The 22,220-nt window shown below is 42.7% G+C and overlaps 1 protein-coding gene across 1 annotated transcript; it reads right to left on the bottom strand.

Annotated features, from left to right (window-relative positions):
* Window positions 1-7,608: 7,608 nt before the first annotated feature.
* LOC135551534 (zona pellucida-like domain-containing protein 1) lies at window positions 7,609-11,069 on the bottom strand. The gene is made up of 10 exons (XM_064982741.1): window positions 10,964-11,069; window positions 10,622-10,842; window positions 10,253-10,434; window positions 10,001-10,073; window positions 9,695-9,792; window positions 9,142-9,222; window positions 8,733-8,904; window positions 8,396-8,498; window positions 8,050-8,079; window positions 7,609-7,784 (listed from the first exon to the last, which is right to left on the bottom strand). The coding sequence occupies exons 1-10, from the start codon at window positions 11,067-11,069 to the stop codon at window positions 7,609-7,611; spliced, it is 1,242 nt and encodes a 413-aa protein (XP_064838813.1).
* Between the last annotated feature and the right edge of the window lie 11,151 nt (window positions 11,070-22,220).

Raw genomic sequence — 22,220 nt, 5'->3', positions numbered from 1 at the left:
ATAACATGCACAACAAAGATCAAGATTACAATAACCTAAAGTTGAACAAAACTTTAAAATGCAGCTCTGGATTGTACATATAATGCTTAGGTTTCTCACAGGGTCAGTAGTCAACTATCTGTGTTTACAATGGTCACGGTCCACCCTACTTGTTAGCACAGTTATTACCTGGGATATCCATAAGGTTTTAAACCAATGAGAATGTTCATGTTATCGAGCCTGTAACAGTTTCTCAAGAGGCCCAAAGAAACATAAATGACGCCAAAGCAATAGTCAAGGTTGAGTGAGTACAAGAGAACACTACTCTTTTGTTCTATATTTATATAGAAATAAAAAAAATGTAATCCCAGCCCCCGTAGGAGGCCTTTTGGTGGGCCGTCACTGGAAATAAGAATTTGTTCTTAACTGACTTGCCTAGTTAATTGTTTTATTTAACTAGGCAAGTCAGTTAAGAACAAATTCTTATTTTCAATGACAACTGCCTGTTCAGGGGCAGAACAACAGATTTGTACCTTGTCAGCTCAGGGGTTTGAACTTGCAACCTACTGGTTGCTAGTCCACCGCTCTAACCACAAGGCTACCCTGCCACCCCAGGTTAATAAAACTTTAAGCTTAAGCTTAATAAAGCTTAAATAAAAATAAATAAATCAAATACAGCAGTACTGAAATGTAACCCTGTTGAACTCATGTCAGGTCTCTGTCTCCTGATGAGGGCTTTGGCATTGCAGTCTGGCACTGGCATTAGCTTAACCACATCCTTTTGCAATAAAAGGTTGCAGCCATCATTAGAGCAGCCACATCAACCACAATGACAACTGCCATGGCAATCTCCAGGCCAACAGATACACCCCGGCTGCTCACTTGGCCAGCAGAAAGCGCTGTGCACAAAGGGGAGACGGAGCAACATGATACAGTACATTACACCAACAGCCAACGGAAGAGCTTCTGAACAGCTCTGACCTTCCTGTTAGAATGATGTTCACCACTTTAAAAGTGAAAGGTTTGCTGTCATATGATAGAGTTAATGTGATAAAGAAAAAAACATACCCTCTTCTTTGGAAGTAAGAGAGGCTGAAAAAGAGAGAAACAGTATTCATAAGATTATTCCAAATAAATTGCCATTACATGCGAGTATTGGAAATGGAAAACAATAGATATGCCTAGTGAACATGGTGAATTATCTTTACATTAACACGTCTTTTAGGAAAGCTATGTGGTCCTAATATGGGCATATTGGTACATATAATATAACATAGATACATAGAGAGTAGACATACAGCTCTCTGCCATGGTCTTGATGGGTCCTGAGGTGAAGAGAGCTTCATCTGAAATCCCATCCTGGCCGATGGGGGTTTCTGCAGCCCTCCTCCGCCTCCTGTTGAATTGCTATGTGGTGGGAGAGAAAGAAAGAGTACAGAAAAGTAAGTATCGTGCTGGTATAGTGACCATGCTATTCCTCAATAATTGTTTATACAGTGAAACACCAGGTGTACAGTTATCTATACCTAACATATAGCAACAAACTGCATGCTGCAACCTGGACTCAAGGGTAGACGTAACATAGTATAATACAATTTGGGACACTCAAACTAGTATGATATGTTACGTTTGACATGTACGATACATGCATGTATTATTTTGTGGAAGTTCATCATCCATTTCATATGATATGTTACAAGTAACTATTTTCATGATATGTTAGAAATAGAACACTTTGGTTGCTAGACATTTGCATTATACTCCTACCTATCAAAATAATTTCAGTGTAGCGGTTTTTCATTTACTATGTTCCATCTAGTCTATGAGACCAGGCTGCAAATTTAGACAGCTCAGATGTGACTTCTGGAGGCAACCCACAAGTAAAGAGTCGTTTTCTAACTTTCTTTGTAACCTTTTCTCTTTATTTTGAATTTGTAAAGCTGCCAACAACCAAAGCTGTGACGTGTTATGGATGGATGGAGCATAATGTTGTGTGGTCAGATCAATGGTACTGTACCTTGAAGGTCCTGCAGGTGGTGCGATCACAGAGGCGTGTGATTCAGTGCAAGTAGTAGGTGGAGATGGTCTGGTTCTGCTGCCTGCTCAATGAAGCAGAAGGCAGGGAAGTAGAAAATGGCCCTATGGCTGTCTCCATTCTCCAGCATGGTGGTCATCTGATCTATGGAGCACCTTTACAAAAAAGGTGAACCTCACAATTGCCCACACACAGGCAGGACAACACACCGATGGATACAGAAAGAGTATTAATGATTGATCACCTTGGTGCCTTGACAAAGTGGCTACTCCTCCGTTTTATATTGAGCTCACTAGATAAAGAACATGGATGGAGATAGTTAAATTCTTTAGTGAGAAGGTACACTGTGTCTGAATGCAAAGGAGGAAAGACATTTAATCAAGCCCAGTCTTAAAATTATTAACCATTTGATATGAATTTGGCTACTAACACTTTCTCCAAATTTGATTGAAGAGGGTTCTTTTTTTTGTCTAACAATACAAAGAGATTAATGAATGTTAAGATGGACACACAGCATCGGTCCAGAAGCACATGGTATCTGTAGAGAAAGAGTGAGGTCATCAGAACAGACTCAAACATTTCAGATCACAAGTAGAACCCTCTATACACATTTAACAGTTTGGACCAGAACTGACAGTAGTTATTACTAAGGCTAAGAGGGAACACAATGAGAAGGTTCTTACTAGGAAGTCAGGTTGGCAGCTAAAACCTGAACTTAGACATTAGTCCTCAGCTCAATACCCAGAGGAGGGATAACCAGGGCTGTGGTTTAGTTTCCATCCTGGTGAAGGAAGAAAGGAAGATGGCACCATTATAAAAGCACACGTACATAAGATCAGACAGGTTTACACATGTTTGAATGGGATTGCAGTTATTTTATAAGGTGGCAGCACGTTGGAAAGTTGGCACTTTGCCATGTCTGTCACGATCGTCGTTGGAAGCATACTCGGACCAAAGCGCAGCGTGATCTGGGTTCCACATATTTATTGATGTGAAACTTTGAACAAGACAAAATAAAGAACCGTGATGTACATGAAATGCTCAAAGGCAACAACACAAAAACAAGATCCCACAAAACACAGTGGGGAGATGGCTACCTAAATATGATAAACAGCTGCCTCTAATTGGGAACCATACCAGGCCAACATAGAAATCAACAACCTAGATAGGAACACACCCCTAGTCACACCCTGACCCAATTTCAATTGCTGTTTGATTTTCAAATGTAAGCGATATATCCAGTAAATATTTTCACTTACATGTCCACCTGGGTGTTGTTGACGAAGTATGTTGACTATGTGGCTTTGAAGGTTGCTGTGTGCAATAGTGTGTACAAGCAAACCAGACAATGAGAGCTCTTATTCCCTTGAAGTTTATTTTAGACTGAAAGCCATCACCTGTTCAACTCAGCTACTTTAGTCTAAATGGACTTTCAAGTTAGTGTTACTTTCTAGCTCATGATAAGGTACGTTTCAAAAGTTTTAAAGATTCAAATGGGTCAAAACCTCTCAGAGAAACATACATTCTTTGCTCCCACATTCCCCTCAGTCAAGGTTAGTGGTGCTGCGAGTGTTCTACAGGGCTGCCCAACCCTCTTCCTGGAGATCTACTGTCCTGTAGGTTTTCAGTCCAACCCTAATTTAGCATATCTGATTCAGCTAGTTAAGGTCTTGTTGAGCAGCTAATTAGTAGAATCAGGTGTGTTAAATTAGGGTTGGACTGAAAATCCACAGGACAGTAGATCTCCAGGGTTGGGGGTTGGGCAGGCCTGCCCTAGCCCATAAGGTCTATATAAATCTTCTTCTTTTTTAACACAACACTCCTCCAGGGCAGAAGGAGAGCATACTGAAACATTCTCCTATTAATAATCAAGAAGACACTCCCGCAGGCATCCCCTTGGCGAATGGGAAAGCTGAATCTCAGGACAGGAGGATTCACTCTGTGTCCAGAGTTCCCTTCCAGACTGTGTTATCCATGATGTGATTCAGTATCAACAGACTCTCATTGTATTCAGTGTAGATGGCAGGGCAGATTTGAGTAGCAAGGTCAATGGAGGGGGTCCCACAGACCACAGAGATGGCTATGTATTCTGATAGATGCAGGAAGACACTGAATGAGATTGAAGACATTCAAATGAATTCTGAGCCAATACATACAGATAAACCACTGTAGTTTAAGTGTTCCTGCTCTGAAGCAATCTAGCCGTTTTAGACATGATTCAAATAACAACTTAACAAGACTCTAACCCTAACCGTCTCAAATCCTTTTATCATAAACACTGTCTTATATAAAGCTAAGATGGTGAGGCTTAGCTACAGTAAACAAGAGGTGAAATGGAGAGTCAATGTAGTTACTATGCCTGGTAGTTACAAAACCCACATTCAGCAGGGGTGAGGGCCTGATCATGTCCCACAATATCAGAATGAGGAAGCTGGATAAAGCCATCTCACCAATCTGTTTCACTGAAGATCTGCAGCAAAACACACATATTTCAATGTCAAGTATAACATTTAAAAATCTAAACCAAGGTGTAAAATTTCAAGACTAGTATAAAATACTATGGGATGACTCCATATTCATAGATGTGTGCAATCTGTAGTACAAGTTGTCTTTTCTAATAGCTTAGACCTTACCTCTTTAGTCTCTTATCTGAATAATGATTGTCTAATGTGTTTTCATCCACTTTTAAGGGAGGGAGAATCAGCACTATAGTATATGGCCATTAAAATGAGATAAATTGATAAACGAGGGATCGTCTGAAGGCTCTGCTTTCATCTGTGTTCTTATTTTTTTTATGGTGGATGGGTATTTTACATCACATTACAATACTCTGATAAAAAACGTCATATTAAATGCCCTAAGCTAATCAAGTGAATCCCTTTGTTAATATGATCATTTCAAATACATTACATTGAGCAAGTACTGATTACAGTTATCAAAAACATTTTGAACAAATTCAATTCTTCCTGACAGTGTTGGGGAAAGTACACAAATATGATTCACCATGGAATGACGCCACTGTGATTCACTCACGCATGTGACAGGGGGGATACTATCATGTGACACCAATGCAAATAAAGCCAAATATGATGTAAATGTCACCAAGAAATATCACCAAAAAATGTGCCCTGTGTGACTTCGAAGAGTGAGTGCACATACATATTATTCATCATGTCTACATCTAGGGGCCCTTCTACTTTGGTCTGGAATCAGAAGTGGGACTGAATGGAACTGCATGAAGGAAAGTAGTAATCTGGTCTTGTCAGGTGAGCCACCTGGGAAGGGAAAACATTTATTCTGATTAATAATAAACAATAATAATAAATACAATTTCTATAGCACTTTTCATTACAGATGAAAAGTAATTTTTACTATTCTAATTATGTTGGTAACCAGTTTATAACAGCATTAAGGCACCTCAGGGTTAGTGATATATGGCCAATATACCACGGCTAATGGCTGTTTGCAGGCACTCCGTGTTGCGTCGTACATAAGAACAACCCTTAGCCGTGGTATATTGGCCATATACCACACCTACTCAGGCCTTATTGTTTAATCGCAGCCTGGGTTTGGACCTGGCAGTGACCTGAACTTGGGTTGAATATTGAATGTCCAAGAAAAAAAAGCATAATAGCTTATCAAAGATAGTAAATCCAGAGGGTGATGACTGCCCTCATTTCTCTCCTCTCAGTCATCGGCGGCCATTGTGGACAGAGAATATAATGTATAATAGCTGCTGAAATATGGGATTAGCGCAATAAAGTGCCCAGATTACAGGATTGTTGTGTAGGTTACATTTTGACAATTAGCATGGAGTTAGACATGTGATAGCAGGCCACTGCGACCATATGCCTGTAATATGGAGGAAAATAGATCACAATAATCATAGCAATTGCTGGAATACAATCAAAAATAGCAATATGTATGCTGTATCTTTGTTTACAGACTGCCTGTGCACTTATTCAGAAAACTGGAAACATCTAAGGGGGTCTACCTCTACTTTCTACAATAGCTAGAAACCTTCTGTGATTTTATTTGACCATGGGTAAAAGACACAATCAGGTTCAATTCAATTCCAGCTTGAAGTTTAAAACATGGCACAACATCAGTGTTAAAAATAATTCTGATACACTATAAATAAGGCCAGTAAATAATATCATTAGGCAGACTGATATGTAAAAGATTTATTTGAAAAATACCCCCCCCACATGCAACTCCTTTCAACATGATTATAACTTTAAACACATAATACGAAGTTAGGCAATTACAGTACATTGTTTGCTTTCTTTTTTAAACTTTCCACATCAGTGAAGGTCAAATAGTAAATTCCCTAAAAAGGGGAAAAAACACATCATTCTCAAATAAAAAATGCACATAGGCTGAAGTCCTGACTTGAGCAAGAAACGTTATTTTTTTAAATGAAGCATTGATGTCACAAAATATTCAAGTTATGTGGAAGTCAATATTTCAGCCATAATTAATACCAATAAGTACATATGGTATATAAATAGTCATCCTGGTCATATGTATAAAATTGATGACTTCTTCAATTCTCCTCATGTGTTAGTACTACACTTAAGACAGGTAGTATGTTATAGAAATCAAATAGCTACAACAAGTAACATTTTGGTGTTGGTCTTTGTAGAGGATAGTTGCAGTCATCACCGTGTGTCAGGGTTATTTGTATGACCCTTCATTTCTTTAATGTAACTGATCCTGTGCCAAGCAATTAAAAACATTTTTAAAAATGAACTTTATTTAACTAGGCAAGTCAGTTAATTAAGAACAAATTCTTATTTTCAATGACGGCCTAGGAACAATGGGTTAACTGCCTGTTCAGGTGGCAGAACGACAGATTTGTACATTGTCAGCTGGGGGATTTGAACTTGCAACCTTTCAGTTACTCGTCCAACTCTCTAAACACTAGCTACCCTTCCGCCCCAATTGATGACAAAAAGACACTAAGCTATTGAATAGATGGGAAATGAGCCTTACATACTGACCTGGGTCAGTTTTATTACACACTACCTGAAAAAACAATACACTGGTCTATCAATAGATCAAAATAAAGAACAGGAAAACAATTCATTAAATTGTTATTGAACATATACTGCACCCTTGTACACAAAGGAGGAATTAACTATTTACAGTATCAATATGTGCTTAACTATGTGTATGTACATGTGAGTATGTGACTGAGGATTTGGCATGACAGTGACTGTTACAGCTGCCGGATAAGAGTAAGTACACATTCAGGAAAGATAGAGTACCTAAGTATACATTTCAGGAAATACAGGTACCGCTCTACAATAACTGCTCCTATTATGTATTGATCTATTTACTTGGTAGTTACAGAGTGAAACTATTGCTCGTGGCTAAACCTCCTCTTACTCTAGAATCATTATTTTAGATCACAGTTATCTTTACTGGGAGCTTATATGCACCTGCATATTCTATCTGCCGTGCAAATACATACTGTAGGTATTAGTTATAGTTAGATGAATAAGAGAGAGAGAGAAAAAAGTGAGGGGGAGAATGAGAGCGATAATGAGAATGAGAAAGAAAGAGAGAGAGAGCACACGCACACCAAATGTTTATTTGAAGCCAGGGTTCCATGCCTCTGATGGTGTGGCTGTAGGGAGGGGGGGTCTGCGGAGGAGGCGGAGCGAGAGCAGGAAGAATCCCAGACTGAACACGCCCAGAATGACCACACCCGACAGCAGAGCACTGGTCACTGGGTTCAACGTTAGGGAGGGGCCACTCGATGAAGCTGGATTACCACACACAAACACACAAACAGTAAGTATGGGCCGACACAAATACTCAGTAATATAGGCTAAAATTACCACATTTAGTGGTAAAACTTGTATGAGTCACTTCCGCTGTAAATCCATGGATGTCAAAATGTTCTTTTGAAGCTAGAGAATGTATCAATAATGTAAAAATTATGTATAAAGGTCATAGAGTTTATAGATTAGAAATATATATCACCTCTCAAGGCATTGCACAAGCAGTGACAAAGTGAGAGAGCTTACCAAGTTGTGAGTTATTTGTTGGAGTTTCATCTGAAAAGAAACTAAATCAATCATTGATGCTTTCATAGTTTCAACATTATTGAGAAAAACAACCATTTATTTTAATATAAAATGTACTGAATAACCACTGATTATACTGTCAAATCCCACCTCAACCTCCATCAATATATTTCAAGACTATACAGTATATCATCGAAAGGGATTATCATGTATAGGCTACATCACATCATACAGTTTTAATACTTACTCTACAACTATATCATGGATATCAAAATAATCAAATTAAAGTCAGACAAAACTGTAGTCTAAGTTGAAGTGGTTATGGATGAAGAGGTTTACTGCGTACCAATCCTGGTGATGATGGGTCCAGCGGTGATGATGGCATCCCCAGACGACGGCCGAGACTCCAGGCTATCCTCTATGTCCCTCCTACGCCGACGCCCACAGATCTGGCAACATTAGATCAATATAAAATGACAGACACATACCCCTTTATAAGATACTGTATTCAATAGGGAATAGTAAATTGTGCTCAGGTATTACTGGACTATGTGAAGCTTCATATTGATCCGAAGACAAGATAGGTGGTACATGTTTTCTGATATTTGCAGAGCATTGTAGTTCACCCTATTGACTGTGCTGATGTTGAACACATCATTTGGTAAGGTGTCAAATGTTCTTACCGGCATGAGCAGGACACAGTCATCTACCCGACACAGCTTGGTGACACAGTGCAGAAACACAGTAGACATCTTCTGGTGTCTGTGTTTGACGAAACGGAACACTTCGAAGGCGAAACGACCCATTTGACTCTTCCCATTCTCAAAAACAGTGGTCTGTGGGTCTTTATAGCAGCTGTTTGGAAAGCGCATCGAACGCAAGCATGCACGCACACACAAACACACACACACACAAAATGCACTGAAACTACTGAAACATCTAGACCTGTTTTAACTGCTCAATGAGAAAAATGTCCTATCAGTCATCATGAGAACCCATTGTAGGGCCTCTATGATAAGTGGTTGAGGGTGAATGGGTAATGGGACACTTTTGTAGTTTATCCAGGCATCGTTTGAGAAAAAGTGTGATTACCCAAAGAAAAGGTCATAGCGCAGTTCATCATTGGGATTCCCTGAGGGAGTGGTGTAACAGTAGTCCATCAAGATATTCCATCTAGAGAGAGACAAAACAGTACGGGGCTGATGCAGGATAGAGATCTAACCACACAACACAACAGGACAGATCAGACATTCTTAGCACCACCACTGGCGCCTTCACACAGTCATAGAGGACAGCTGAATGACAATGAACCAAAGAGGATAGAACTGAATTGGTATGGGGCATAGAGGATTGGTCTTAAATTATAGCGTATGTGTATGGCATACTGTGCATGACATAGTGCAGTTGTACTTGACTACTATAATAATTCTATGCCATCCAGGTTATGTGAGAGAAAGTCCCAGCAGGTTGCAGCTATTCAATTAGTTTTGGAAACAGCACATATCATGGCGGAATCATAGTTTTCTGTTCACATTATGTTGGAAATCTTTGTGCTTCTCAGATCATATCCCCATATGTATTGTGAATAATAGAAACTAGAACAAAAAATATAACTTTTTAATATCTGAAGATCTCCTTCTCTCACCGTTTGTCCAGGTTTGTGGCTTTCACTGCAGCAAACACTCGGGTTTTCAAAGCCAGTCCGGCCATTGGGATAGAGAGTTGTTGGTTGTAGGTTGAGTCCTGCACAAACATGATTTTGTCCATGAATAAAAAAAGTTGCCTATTTTTATTATATGTCTATTTCTACCTAGTAGAAATGTCTCGTCATTTGTTTGGTATTTTGACAGGAGCATGTTCTAGCTATTATTTGACATTAGATTCCTACTATGAGGGACCTGTTATGAAGTCTTAGTGTGAACTAAAAAAAACACTGATGTTGTGTACTCACATTGTAAAGGATCATACTCAATGTGCTCACAAAGGTACCATTGCTGTCCTTCACTGATATTGCAGCAGATGATCTAGAAAAGGTTCAAATTATTTAGTACAGTTCAGACAGGTAAACATGCTTTTGCTTTTTGAATTTTTGTTTATTGAAGTCTGCTCTGAATATGAAAATACTGAAATATCCCTACTTATGCACTCAATACTTCAGTTTTATTCAAAATAAGCTCTTCAGGTGTTTATGACAGGCACCTACGATGCCAGCTGTGAGTTGTTGACCAGGTATTCCAGGGGGTAGCTGCAGCTGAATTTGTACAGCAGCCCGGGCAGATAGCTGATGATGGATGGCGGATCTGGAGTGTCGATGTACCCTGAGATATTCCCAATCTGCACCAGTGACATGTTCCTGTAGGCATTAGCCCCATAGGATGTTGTGACCTGAGGACAGGGACATTGCCTCTAAATACACAATCTGGTACAACACCTACCATAGACTTAAGCAAGACGTGCTTCCACATTATAAAACACATTACATTCTGATGGTCATACACCTGTGTGAGTACAAAGCATAACTGTATATGTGTGTGTGCGTGAGTGTGTCCGTTTGTGTGTGTGTGTTCCTCACCACCAGGCTGTTGCCGCAGGCCTCCAGTGTGCTGAGGCTGATGCTGAACAGTACTACCGTGGGGAACGTGTTGTTATTGATGAAGCCCCGGCAGTGGGTATCGCCATGGCGACCGTTGAGCGCCAGATCGGCAACTGTGTAGCCGGAGAACAGCACTGGGCAGAAGTTAATCTTCAAGGTCATGGTCTGAACCCCACAGTACACACTGATGTCGCGCTCCGCTAAAGAGTGAGAGATATAAAGGATAAACAGTAATTCTAACTACAATTCTCAGACCTAAGAATAAGTTAAAATGATTTGAGAGGATAATTTACATAGAGATGAATTGACTGTCATGCTCACCGGGAAACCGACTGTGGTAGTTGGCATCACAGTTGTATCCATTAAACTGTGCCAAGACTGAAGTGGTCCTACCCATCAGCAGGAGGATCAAACATAAGCGCTCCATCTTACCACCTAGAGAGCGAGGTTCACACATTTCCATCCTTCAGAATGTCACAACTTATAACCCTCAAAATGTCTATTGTGTTGCAAGAATGTCTGAAACTGTACTGTACCTTCAAGTTATTTAAAAGCCCTTTCAAGCCCCCAAAGTCCTCCAACACCTCACATCTAGACCTCCTCATGACATAAACCCTCTTGGTCACCTTACTGCCCCTCTTTTACTTTACTCTAATCCCCTAACTATTCTAACAAGTCCCCTCTTTCCAAGACCACCCAACCCCTTTTTATCCTGTTCCCTTATTTTTCTTATCCTCTTGCTCTGGGCCTGAACCCATCTTACCTTGGTCTGTGTAGTGGCCAGCTCACCGGTGCTCCATGTGGTCTCGGCTGCAGCAAACAACCGAATGGACGGGCCAGCTCTCTCCACAAAATGTGTGTGTGCCAACGTGCATACGTGGGTGAGTGCATATGTGCGTGCCCATGCAGAGATAGAGAGAAACGGGGACTCGCTATGGAAACACTTCAACAAAAAGTGCTTCCCAGCAGAACATGGGAAACTCCATCAGAGGTGAATGGCCTGGACAAATCTTTTCACGGTGCACGAAACCTGAGCGGGCTCGCAGGGTTCCCACTCATCTCCCCTTGGCCTGATCTCCGTCTGTCATCCCAGACAAACGGCCTCCTCAGCAGGGGGCCCGGCCTGGGAATTAAGCTGTCATCAGGTGCTGAGGAGAGCAGGCCGCGGCCTACATTCACATGGACATAAAAGTCAACTCACGTCTGGTCTGCGTGGTCTAATGCAGGGCTGTGTGTAGGTCATTGTGATGCACAGGATATCACTTAGGGTAAAGTTAATTCAATGATTTTAACAGAAGAGTTTATGGTGTAGTTTGGACCTACTTAGACTTGGACGTTTTATTTTGAAAGTCTTTAACATTAAATTATATGACTTTTGATTACAAAAACTCTAAATTAAGCTCCAAATTAACTTTTGTCATTGTTAGCACTGGTGCTCCCAACAAAAGTTAGGAGCACACCAAACAGTATTTAGGATCACCAGAAAATAGATGAATTTAAATTGATTTATATATGGCCTACACTAGGCCTATATGAATCTTTATTTTGAAGCTATACAGAAGCCTCTTTATTTTTTCCAGTGCCATCTTAAACCATACAGGTCAAGTTACCAGGTTATTAGCCAGCAAGGTAACATGACTGGACAAGGTTGTTTTGCTATCAAACAAATAGATAGCGACCCGCAAGTAGATTAAAACGGTATGTAACGACCCTGGGTTTATAAGCGCGGAAATCGACCCCGCCGCACGAGCATGCTTTTGCGGCACAGTCTATCAGACCTCAGGCTAGAAGGTCGAGGGTTCGAGACCTGCTCCCTGCTGTTTCATTACAATACTCTTGGTACAGCGAAGCATCATCAGACGAGACTTGGCAGTCTGTTTGTAGTTCTCAGGTGTAAGTGAAGTGAATTTAACATTGCCTCTACCTCACTCTCCTAGATCCAACCAAGGTGCATGAATTGAGGAGCAAACAGAATAGATAAGATTTAAATATAAAACTATATATTGCCTCTGTCAATGAACCAATCACAATGGGAATACAAAACAAACATGATGTGATGTGTCAGATTTTTTAAATGCATTTACTAATCACATCATTTTTTTGTATTCCCATTGTGATTGGCCCCTGAACCTATTTGAAATATACAACAGCCTCCTTAATCATTTAATCTTGAAAACTAAAGCAATTAAGCAAAGATGGTCTATATACTGATGACCAACATTTTACTTTATAACTTCCTGAAGCACTTTTATCAACTTCTACTGTCTTCTGAAAATTGCAGAATTTCCTCTTAACTCTCACGGGTGAGGTGAAATGATACAATGCCCTTATCTTAATTTGATTTGCTCAACTCCTGCGTCCTCTCTCTTCCGTCCTCTCTCTCCTCCATTGAAAAAAAATCAGTGGTGCCACTCATATAATAATATAAAATGAAAGATTGTACAGGACACTAAATTACGCAATTGAACAACTTTGCTTGCTTCCAACCACACAAACATATGCTGAGTTTACACAACCAGCCTACTTCTTATATTTTCCCACTAATTGGTCTTTTGACCATTCAGATCAGCTCTTTTGCCAATAATTGGGCAACCAATCAGAATTGGGCAGAATACAGACATAATACTATTTGGGAACATACTGTGATTCTCAACCTGATCTGACAGGCTTCTTCAAAGCCCAATATTATACCCCAGATGAATGAAATAACTAATCAGAGGTCTAATATTGGACTACTTCAAGGCATTCTCTCCAGATGAGCTGGGACCTAGTGTGAGTGTAGGGTCATGTGCTCTCTGGTTCCTCACCCATTAACCTATCTCTCCTGAAACACCCCTAGAACAGAATGGAAATGGCAACTTTAGAGAATGTTTTTGTAACATAACATACTTTTGGCTTTTTGTTACATAATTTTAGCTTTTTAATTTTTTTGTTAGATAACATGCTTATGTAATGGCATAGAATATAAAGAGCATAATATCTAAAGTTACTAGCAAGATAACATTGGTGTTTGCATTGATTCACTTATTTTTTAAATATTTTTTTACACACTTCAGAAGCCTTTTTAACCCACAAATACACTACAAGTTTAACATTTCCTGCATTGCGGGAAAGTTCTCCTGCAACAGGGTGACCAAATTATGATCACAGATCTGTATGTGTGTATTGTCCTTGTGTGTGTTTATCATGTGTTTGCTTGTTTGTCAATACCCCATAATACTTTATGCACCCCAATAGAGCATCAGTTTATTGATAGCATGCTTCCCTCAAGTGCCACGCTCTGTGCTAGATTGACGCCAGGCCACTGCTGGTCACAAAACCTTCTGCACACAACAGACAAGGGGAATCTGCTATTCATTAGCATCTGTCCATATGATAACCCTGGGCTGTAATGAAATATGAAGCGCACACAAGAACACAACTGCCATTGAGAACAAATCGGATTAGATGGCCATGAACACAATAAATGGACAGATGTAGGATCTCAATTTGAGCCAGTTTACTAAAGCAGGAAAATAATCCTGCAGCGACAGGAACTTTGAATTATTATGTGGATTTTAATTAATTGGCATCTTTTTGTAGGGGTTGATACATTTTTCTTTAAGGCTGTAACGATCGTCATAGGTGGAAGAAGGTGAGGACCAAGGTGCAGCGTGGTACGTGATCACAATTGCAAATTTAATCAAAACTGAACACTAAACAAAATAACAACGAGGACTAACGAGAACGAAACATCTCTGTCAGGTGATACACGCAAAACAGAAAACAACTATCCACAACTCAAGGGCGAAACCAGGCTGCCTAAGTATGGTTCTCAATCAGAGACAATGATTGACAGCTGCCTCTGATTGGGAACAGGCCAAACACATAGAAATACAAACATAGAACAAAACATAGAATACCCACCCACATCACAGGGCGTTACAAAGGCAAATCAAGTAAAACATTTAAGTGGAAATTAAAGATTCTTAGCAACAAAAGAGTGTCACATGAAGATCCTACATCTGTATACGGATCCTAGATCTGTATAGAGTAGACACAGCAAGGGTTGCTTATAAGGAATCCCGCTATGCCCTCCGACGAACCATCAAACAGGCAAAGTGTCAATACAGAACTAAGATTGAATAGCACTACACCGGCTCCAACGCTCGTCGGATGTGGCAGGGCTTGCAAACTATTACAGATTACAAAGGGAAGCACATCCACGAGCTGCTCAGAGACACAAGCCTAACAGACGAGCTAAATTACATCTATGGTCGCTTCGAGGCAAGCAACACTGAAGCATGCATGAGAGCATCAGCTGTTCCGGACGACTGTGTGATCACGCTCTCCGTAGCTGATGTGAGTAAGACCTTTAAAACATTCACAAGGTTGCAGGGCCAAATGGATTACCAGTACGTGTACTACTAGCATGCACTGACCAACTGGCAAGTGTCTTCACTGACATTTTCAACCAGTCCCTGACTGAGTCTGCAATACCAACATGTTTCAAGCATACCACCATAGTCCCTGTGTTCAAGAACACTAAGGTAACCTGCCTAAATGACTACTGACCCATAGCACTCACGTCTGTAGCCAAGAAGTGCTTTGAAAGGCTGGTCATGGCTCACATCAACACCATTATCCCAGAAACCCTATACCCACTCCAATTTGTATACCGCCCCAAAAGATCCACAGATGATGCAATCTCTATTGCACTCAACACTTCCCTTTCCCACCTGGACAAAAGGAACACCTACGTGAGAATGCTATTCATTGACTACAACTCAGCATTCAACACCATAGTGCCCTCAAAGCTCATCATTAAGCTAAGGACCCTGGGACTAAACACCTCCCTCTGCAACTGGATCCTGGACTTCCTGACCGGACTTCCCCAGGTGGTAAAGGTAGGTAAAAACACATCTGCCACGCTGATCCTCAACACGGGGGATCGTCAAGGGTGCATGCTCAGTCCCCTCCTGTACTTCCTGCTCACCCATGACTGCATGGCAAGGCACGACTCCAACACCATCATTAAGTTTGCAGACGACACAACAGTTGTAGGCCTGATCACTGACAAAAGTGAGACAGCCTATAGGCAGGAAGTCAGAGACATAGCCATGTGGTGCAAGGATGACAACTTCTCCCTCAACATGATCAAGACAAAGGAGATGATTGTGGACTACAGGAAAAGGAGGACCAAGCACGCCCCCATTCTCATCGACAGGGCTGTAGTGGAGGTTGAGAGCAGGTTGAGAGCTTCAAGTTCCTTGGTGTCCACATCACCAACAAACTATCATGGTCCAAACACACCACGACAGTTGTGAAGAAGGCACGACAAAGCCTATTCCCCCTCAGGAGACTGAAAAGATTTGGCATGGATCCTTAGATCCTCAAAAGGTTCTATAGCTGCACCATCGAGAGCATCCAGACTGGTTGCATCACTGCCTGGTATGGCAACTGTTCGGCCTCCGACCGCAAGGCACTACAGAGGGTAGTGCGCACGGCCCAGTACATCACTGGGGCCAAGCTTCCTGCCATCCATGACCTCTATACCAGGTGGTGTCAGAGGAAGGCCCTAAAACTGTCAAATACTCCAGTCATAGACTGTTCTCTCTGCTACCGCACGGCAAGGGGTACCGGAGCACCAAGTTTAGGTCCAAAAGGCTTCTTAACAGCTTCTAACCCCAAGCCATAAGACTCCTGAACAGCTAATCAAATGGCTACCCAGACTATTTGCATTTAATTATTTGTTACTTCCATTTATTTCTTGGTATTTTTCTTAAAACTGCATTGTTGATTAAGGGCCTATAAGTAAGCATTTTACTGTAAGGTCTATCAGTCATCTGTCTTCATTGAAAATGGAGAAGAAAGGCAAGCAGGATAAGAGAAATTAATAATGGGCTACATATCTAGTGCAGTGAGAATAGAGGACATAGTGAAGTCATGATGGATTCACCTGCGATAATCTGATGTAATTGTAGTATAATAAGTTAAGAACATACATGGAAAGCAACATAAATACATACAGTAGGCTATTGGACTGTCAAGACAAAATGAAGAAATATATTTTTTTCAACATTATCTCTTGCCCTGTGAGGTTCTGTACATTACAGACTGTCTCAAGGCACTTAACACACAAATTTTTTTTTATGACGTATAGGCATAGTCAGAGCCATAGCCATATTAGAATAAAATATGTGGCTCTAGGACTACTCTGTAATTTTTTAATTATTACAAAATGGTTCAAATAAATCTAACATGAAATTATCCAATAACTTTAACAGTAATTTAGTTATCGAAAGGGCTCTAAACTATTTCTATATGAGACATAAACCCAATTCTGATATTTTTCCACAAATTAGTATTTTGACCAATCAGATCGTACATAACGCAGCCTGTGTGAACGCACTCAACACAGCCAGTGAACACAAACTCCTGCATCTATCATAGCAAAGTATGAGGGAGTCTGGGGGATGACTGGAGGAGCAATGGCGGAAGCGGAAGTATTGTGCGATGCTCTTATCGCGAATACAGTTGGTGCGAATGAGTGGACGATGGTGAAGAACAGTGGAGTAAAAAGGGCTAAAGTTGGAAATGAACAGCAGTTTATGGTTGGAGAGTGATTCACAAGCAAGGATATTTTTTTGGGGTGACCAGTTTGCAGTCTCGAAGATGGTGAAGGACAAATTAGATAAAGTGGAATCGTTCAGAGTGACCACGAGCGGTATGATGTTGATTTTGTGTGTTTCAAAAGTGCAAAAGGAGAAAGCTCTGCGGCTCAACAAGATGTTGACGTATGAAGTGGAAAGCTATGATTTTCAGAGTCGGGCACCAGTTAAATGTGTCATCTCTGGTGTCTCGTTGGACATAGAGGCTGTGTGGACAGTCCAGAAGTGGTAGATGCACTTCCCTTGAATTGTCTGATAAACGGAAAGAAGGAGCGAAGCCTATCGGTCTTACTGTCGTTTCATGAAGTAGTTCTACCAACTTGTGTAAAACTTGGGTATGTGAGATATGCGGTGAGACCGTATGTACAGAAGGTTTTACTGTTGTTTGGTGAAGTGGTTCTCCTGACATCATTACATTACATTACATTTAAGTCATTTAGCAGACGCTCTTATCCAGAGCGACTTACAAATTGGTGAATTCACCTTCTGACATCCAGTGGAACAGCCACTTTACAATAGTGCATCTAAATCATTTAAGGGGGGGGGTGAGAAGGATTACATTATCCTATCCTAGGTATTCCTTGAAGAGGTGGGGTTTCAGGTGTCTCCGGAAGGTGGTGATTGACTCCGCTGTCCTGGCGTCGTGAGGGAGTTTGTTCCACCATTGGGGGGCCAGAGCAGCGAACAGTTTTGACTGGGCTGAGCGGGAACTGTACTTCCTCAGTGGTAGGGAGGCGAGCAGGCCAGAGGTGGATGAACGCAGTGCCCTTGTTTGGGTGTAGGGCCTGATCAGAGCCTGGAGGTACTGCGGTGCCGTTCCCCTCACAGCTCCGTAGGCAAGCACCATGGTCTTGTAGCGGATGCGAGCTTCAACTGGAAGCCAGTGGAGAGAGCGGAGGAGCGGGGTGACGTGAGAGAACTTGGGAAGGTTGAACACCAGACGGGCTGCGGCGTTCTGGATGAGTTGTAGGGGTTTAATGGCACAGGCAGGAAGCCCAGCCAACAGCGAGTTGCAGTCGTCCAGACGGGAGATGACAAGTGCCTGGATTAGGACTTGCGCCACTTCCTGTGTGAGGCAGGGTCGTACTCTGCGGATGTTGTAGAGCATGAACCTACAGGAACGGGCCATCGCCTTGATGTTAGTTGAGAACGACAGGGTGTTGTCCAGGATCACACCAAGGTTCTTAGCGCTCTGGGAGGAGGACACAATGGAGTTGTCAACCGTGATGGCGAGATCATGGAACAGGCAGTCCTTCCCTGGGAGGAAGAGCAGCTCCGTCTTGCCGAGGTTCAGCTTGAGGTGGTGATCCGTCATCCACACTGATATGTCTGCCAGACATGCAGAGATGCGATTCGCCACCTGGTCATCAGAAGGGGGAAAGGAGAAGATTAATTGTGTGTCGTCTGCATAGCAATGATAGGAGAGACCATGTGAGGTTATGACAGAGCCAAGTGACTTGGTGTATAGCGAGAATAGGAGAGGGCCTAGAACAGAGCCCTGGGGGACACCAGTGGTGAGAGCGCGTGGCGAGGAGACAGATTCTCGCTACGCCACCTGGTAGGAGCGACCTGTCAGGTAGGACGCAATCCAAGCATGGGCCGCGCCGGAGATGCCCAACTCGGAGAGGGTGGAGAGGAGGATCTGATGGTTCACAGTATCGAAGGCAGCCGATAGGTCTAGAAGGATGAGAGCAGAGGAGAGAGAGTTAGCTTTAGCAGTGCGGAGCGCCTCCGTGATACAGAGAAGAGCAGTCTCAGTTGAATGACTAGTCTTGAAACCTGACTGATTTGGATCAAGAAGGTCATTCTGAGAGAGATAGCGGGAGAGCTGGCCAAGGACGGCACGTTCAAGAGTTTTGGAGAGAAAAGAAAGAAGGGATACTGGTCTGTAGTTGTTGACATCGGAGGGGTCGAGTGTAGGTTTTTTCAGAAGGGGTGCAACTCTCGCTCTCTTGAAGACGGAAGGGACGTAGCCAGCGGTCAGGGATGAGTTGATGAGCGAGGTGAGGTAAGGGAGAAGGTCTCCGGAAATGGTCTGGAGAAGAGAGGAGGGGATAGGGTCAAGCGGGCAGGTTGTTGGGCGGCCGGCCGTCACAAGAAGCGAGATTTCATCTGGAGAGAGAGGGGAGAAAGAGGTCAGAGCACAGGGTAGGGCAGTGTGAGCAGAACCAGCGGTGTCGTTTGACTTAGCAAACGAGGATCGGATGTCGTCGACCTTCTTTTCAAAATGGTTGACGAAGTCATCTGCAGAGAGGGAGGAGGGGGGAGGGGGAGGAGGATTCAGGAGGGAGGAGAAGGTGGCAAAGAGCTTCCTAGGGTTAGAGGCAGATGCTTGGAATTTAGAGTGGTAGAAAGTGGCTTTAGCAGCAGAGACAGAGGAGGAAAATGTAGAGTAGAGGGAGTGAAAGGATGCCAGGTCCGCAGGGAGGCGAGTTTTCCTCCATTTCCGCTCGGCTGCCCGGAGCACTGTTCTGTGAGCTCGCAATGAGTCGTCGAGCCACGGAGCGGGAGGGGAGGACCGAGCCGGCCTGGAGGATAGGGGACATAGAGAGTCAAAGGATGCAGAAAGGGAAGAGAGGAGGGTTGAGGAGGCAGAATCAGGAGATAGGTTGGAGAAGGTATGAGCAGAGGGAAGAGATGATAGGATGGAAGAGGAGAGAGTAGCGGGGGAGAGAGAGCGAAGGTTGGGACGGCGCGATACCATCCGAGTAGGGGCAGTGTGGGAAGTGTTGGATGAGAGCGAGAGGGAAAAGGATACAAGGTAGTGGTCGGAGACTTGGAGGGGAGTTGCAATGAGGTTAGTGGAAGAACAGCATCTGGTAAAGATGAGGTCGAGCGTATTGCCTGCCTTGTGAGTAGGGGGGGAAGGTGAGAGGGTGAGGTCAAAAGAGGAGAGGAGTGGAAAGAAGGAGGCAGAGAGGAATGAGTCAAAGGTAGACGCGGGGAGGTTAAAGTCGCCCAGGACTGTGAGAGGTGAGCCGTCCTCAGGAAAGGAGCTTATCAAGGCATCAAGCTCATTGATGAACTCTCCGAGGGAACCTGGAGGGCGATAAATGATAAGGATGTTAAGCTTGAAAGGGCTGGTAACTGTGACAGCATGGAATTCAAAGGAGGCGATAGACAGATGGGTAAGGGGAGAAAGAGAGAATGACCACTTGGGAGAGATGAGGATCCCGGTGCCACCACCCCGCTGACCAGAAGCTCTCGGGGTGTGCGAGAACACGTGGGCGGACGAAGAGAGAGCAGTAGGAGTAGCAGTGTTATCTGTGGTGATCCATGTTTCCGTCAGTGCCAAGAAGTCGAGGGACTGGAGGGAGGCATAGGCTGAGATGAACTCTGCCTTGTTGGCCGCAGATCGGCAGTTCCAGAGGCTACCGGAGACCTGGAACTCCACGTGGGTCGTGCGCGCTGGGACCACCAGATTAGGGTGGCCGCGGCCACGTGGTGTGGAGCGTTTGTATGGTCTGTGCAGAGAGGAGAGAACAGGGATAGATAGACACATAGTTGACAGGCTACATAAGAGGCTACGCTAATGCAAAGGAGATTGGAATGACAAGTGGACTACACGTCTCGAATGTTCAGAAAGTTAAGCTTACGTAGCAAGAATCTTATTGACTAAAATGATTGAAATGATACAGTACTGCTGGAGTAGGCTAGCTGGCAGTGGCTGCGTTGTTGACACTACACTAATCAAGTCGTTCCGTCGAGTGTAATAGTTTCTACAGTGCTGCTATTCGGGGGCTAGCTGGCTAGCTAGCAGTGTTGATTACGTTACGTTACGTTAAAAGAACGACAATAGCTGGCTAGCTAACCTAGAAAATCGCTCTAGACTACACAATTGTCTTAGATACAAAGACGGCTATGTAGCTAGCTAGCTACGATCAAACAAATCAAACCGTTGTACTGTAATGAAGTGAAATGAAAATGTGATACTACCTGTGGAGCGAAGCGGAATGTTGACCGGGTTGTTGAAGTTTAATTCGGTAGACATTGGCTAGCTGTTGGCTAGCTAACTAGCAGTATCTCCTACGTTAAGGACGACAAATAGCTGGCTAGCTAACCTCGGTAAATTAAGATAATCACTCTAAGTCTACACACTCTAAACTACACAATTATCTTGGATACGAAGACAGCAAAGACAACTATGTAGCTAGCTAACACTACACTAATCGAGTCGTTCAGTTGAGTGTAATAGTTTCTACAGTGCTAGTAGACGGTAGACGTTAGCTAGCTGCTGGGCAGATAGCAGTGTAGACTACGTTAGGACGACAAAATACGATAATTACGCAATTATCTTTGATACAAAGTCGGCTATGTAGCTAGCTAAGAAGAAATTGCTAAGATTAGACAAATCAAACCGTTGTACTATAATGAAATGTAATGGAAAAGTTATACTACCTGCGGACCGAAGTGACATGTAAAACTTGGGTATGTGAGATATGCGGTGAGACCGTATGGACAGAAGGATTTACTGTTGTTTGGTGAAGTGGTTCTCCTGACATGTAAAACTTGGGTATGTGAGATATGCGGTGAGACCGTATGGACAGAAGGTTTTACTGTTGTTTGGTGAAGTGGTTCTCCTGACATGTAAAACTTGGGTATGTGAGATATGCGGTGAGACCGTATGGACAGAAGGTTTTACTGTTGTTTGGTGAAGTGGTTCTCCTGACATGTAAAACTTGGGTATGTGAGATATGCGGTGAGACCGTATGTACAGAAGGTTTTACTGTTGTTTGGTGAAGTGGTTCTCCTGACATGTAAAACTTGGGTATGTGAGATATGCGGTGAGACCGTATGGACAGAAGGTTTTACTGTTGTTTGGTGAAGTGGTTCTCCTGACATGTAAAACTTGGGTATGTGAGATATGCAGTGAGACCGTATGGACAGAAGGTTTTACTGTTGTTTGGTGAAGTGGTTCTCCTGACATG

This window comes from Oncorhynchus masou, chromosome 13 (assembly GCF_036934945.1).
Source record: "Oncorhynchus masou masou isolate Uvic2021 chromosome 13, UVic_Omas_1.1, whole genome shotgun sequence".
Taxonomy (NCBI): domain Eukaryota; kingdom Metazoa; phylum Chordata; class Actinopteri; order Salmoniformes; family Salmonidae; genus Oncorhynchus; species Oncorhynchus masou.
The sequence above is the reverse complement of the archived record's forward strand: the minus strand, read 5'-3'. Positions and strand labels throughout refer to the sequence as shown.

What these genes read in the sequence shown, in the direction of transcription:
- LOC135551534 (XM_064982741.1), bottom strand. Translation starts at nt 11,069, where the DNA reads ATGGAGCGCTTATGTTTGATCCTCCTGCTGATGGGTAGGACCACTTCA. An exon ending in CCTGCGGCAACAGCCTGGTG is followed by an intron (nt 10,435 to 10,621) that starts GTGAGGAACACA and finishes CCCTGTCCTCAG; the next exon opens with GTCACAACATCCTATGGGGC. An exon ending in ACTGTGTCCTGCTCATGCCG is followed by an intron (nt 8,499 to 8,732) that starts GTAAGAACATTT and finishes TAATGTTGCCAG; the next exon opens with ATCTGTGGGCGTCGGCGTAG.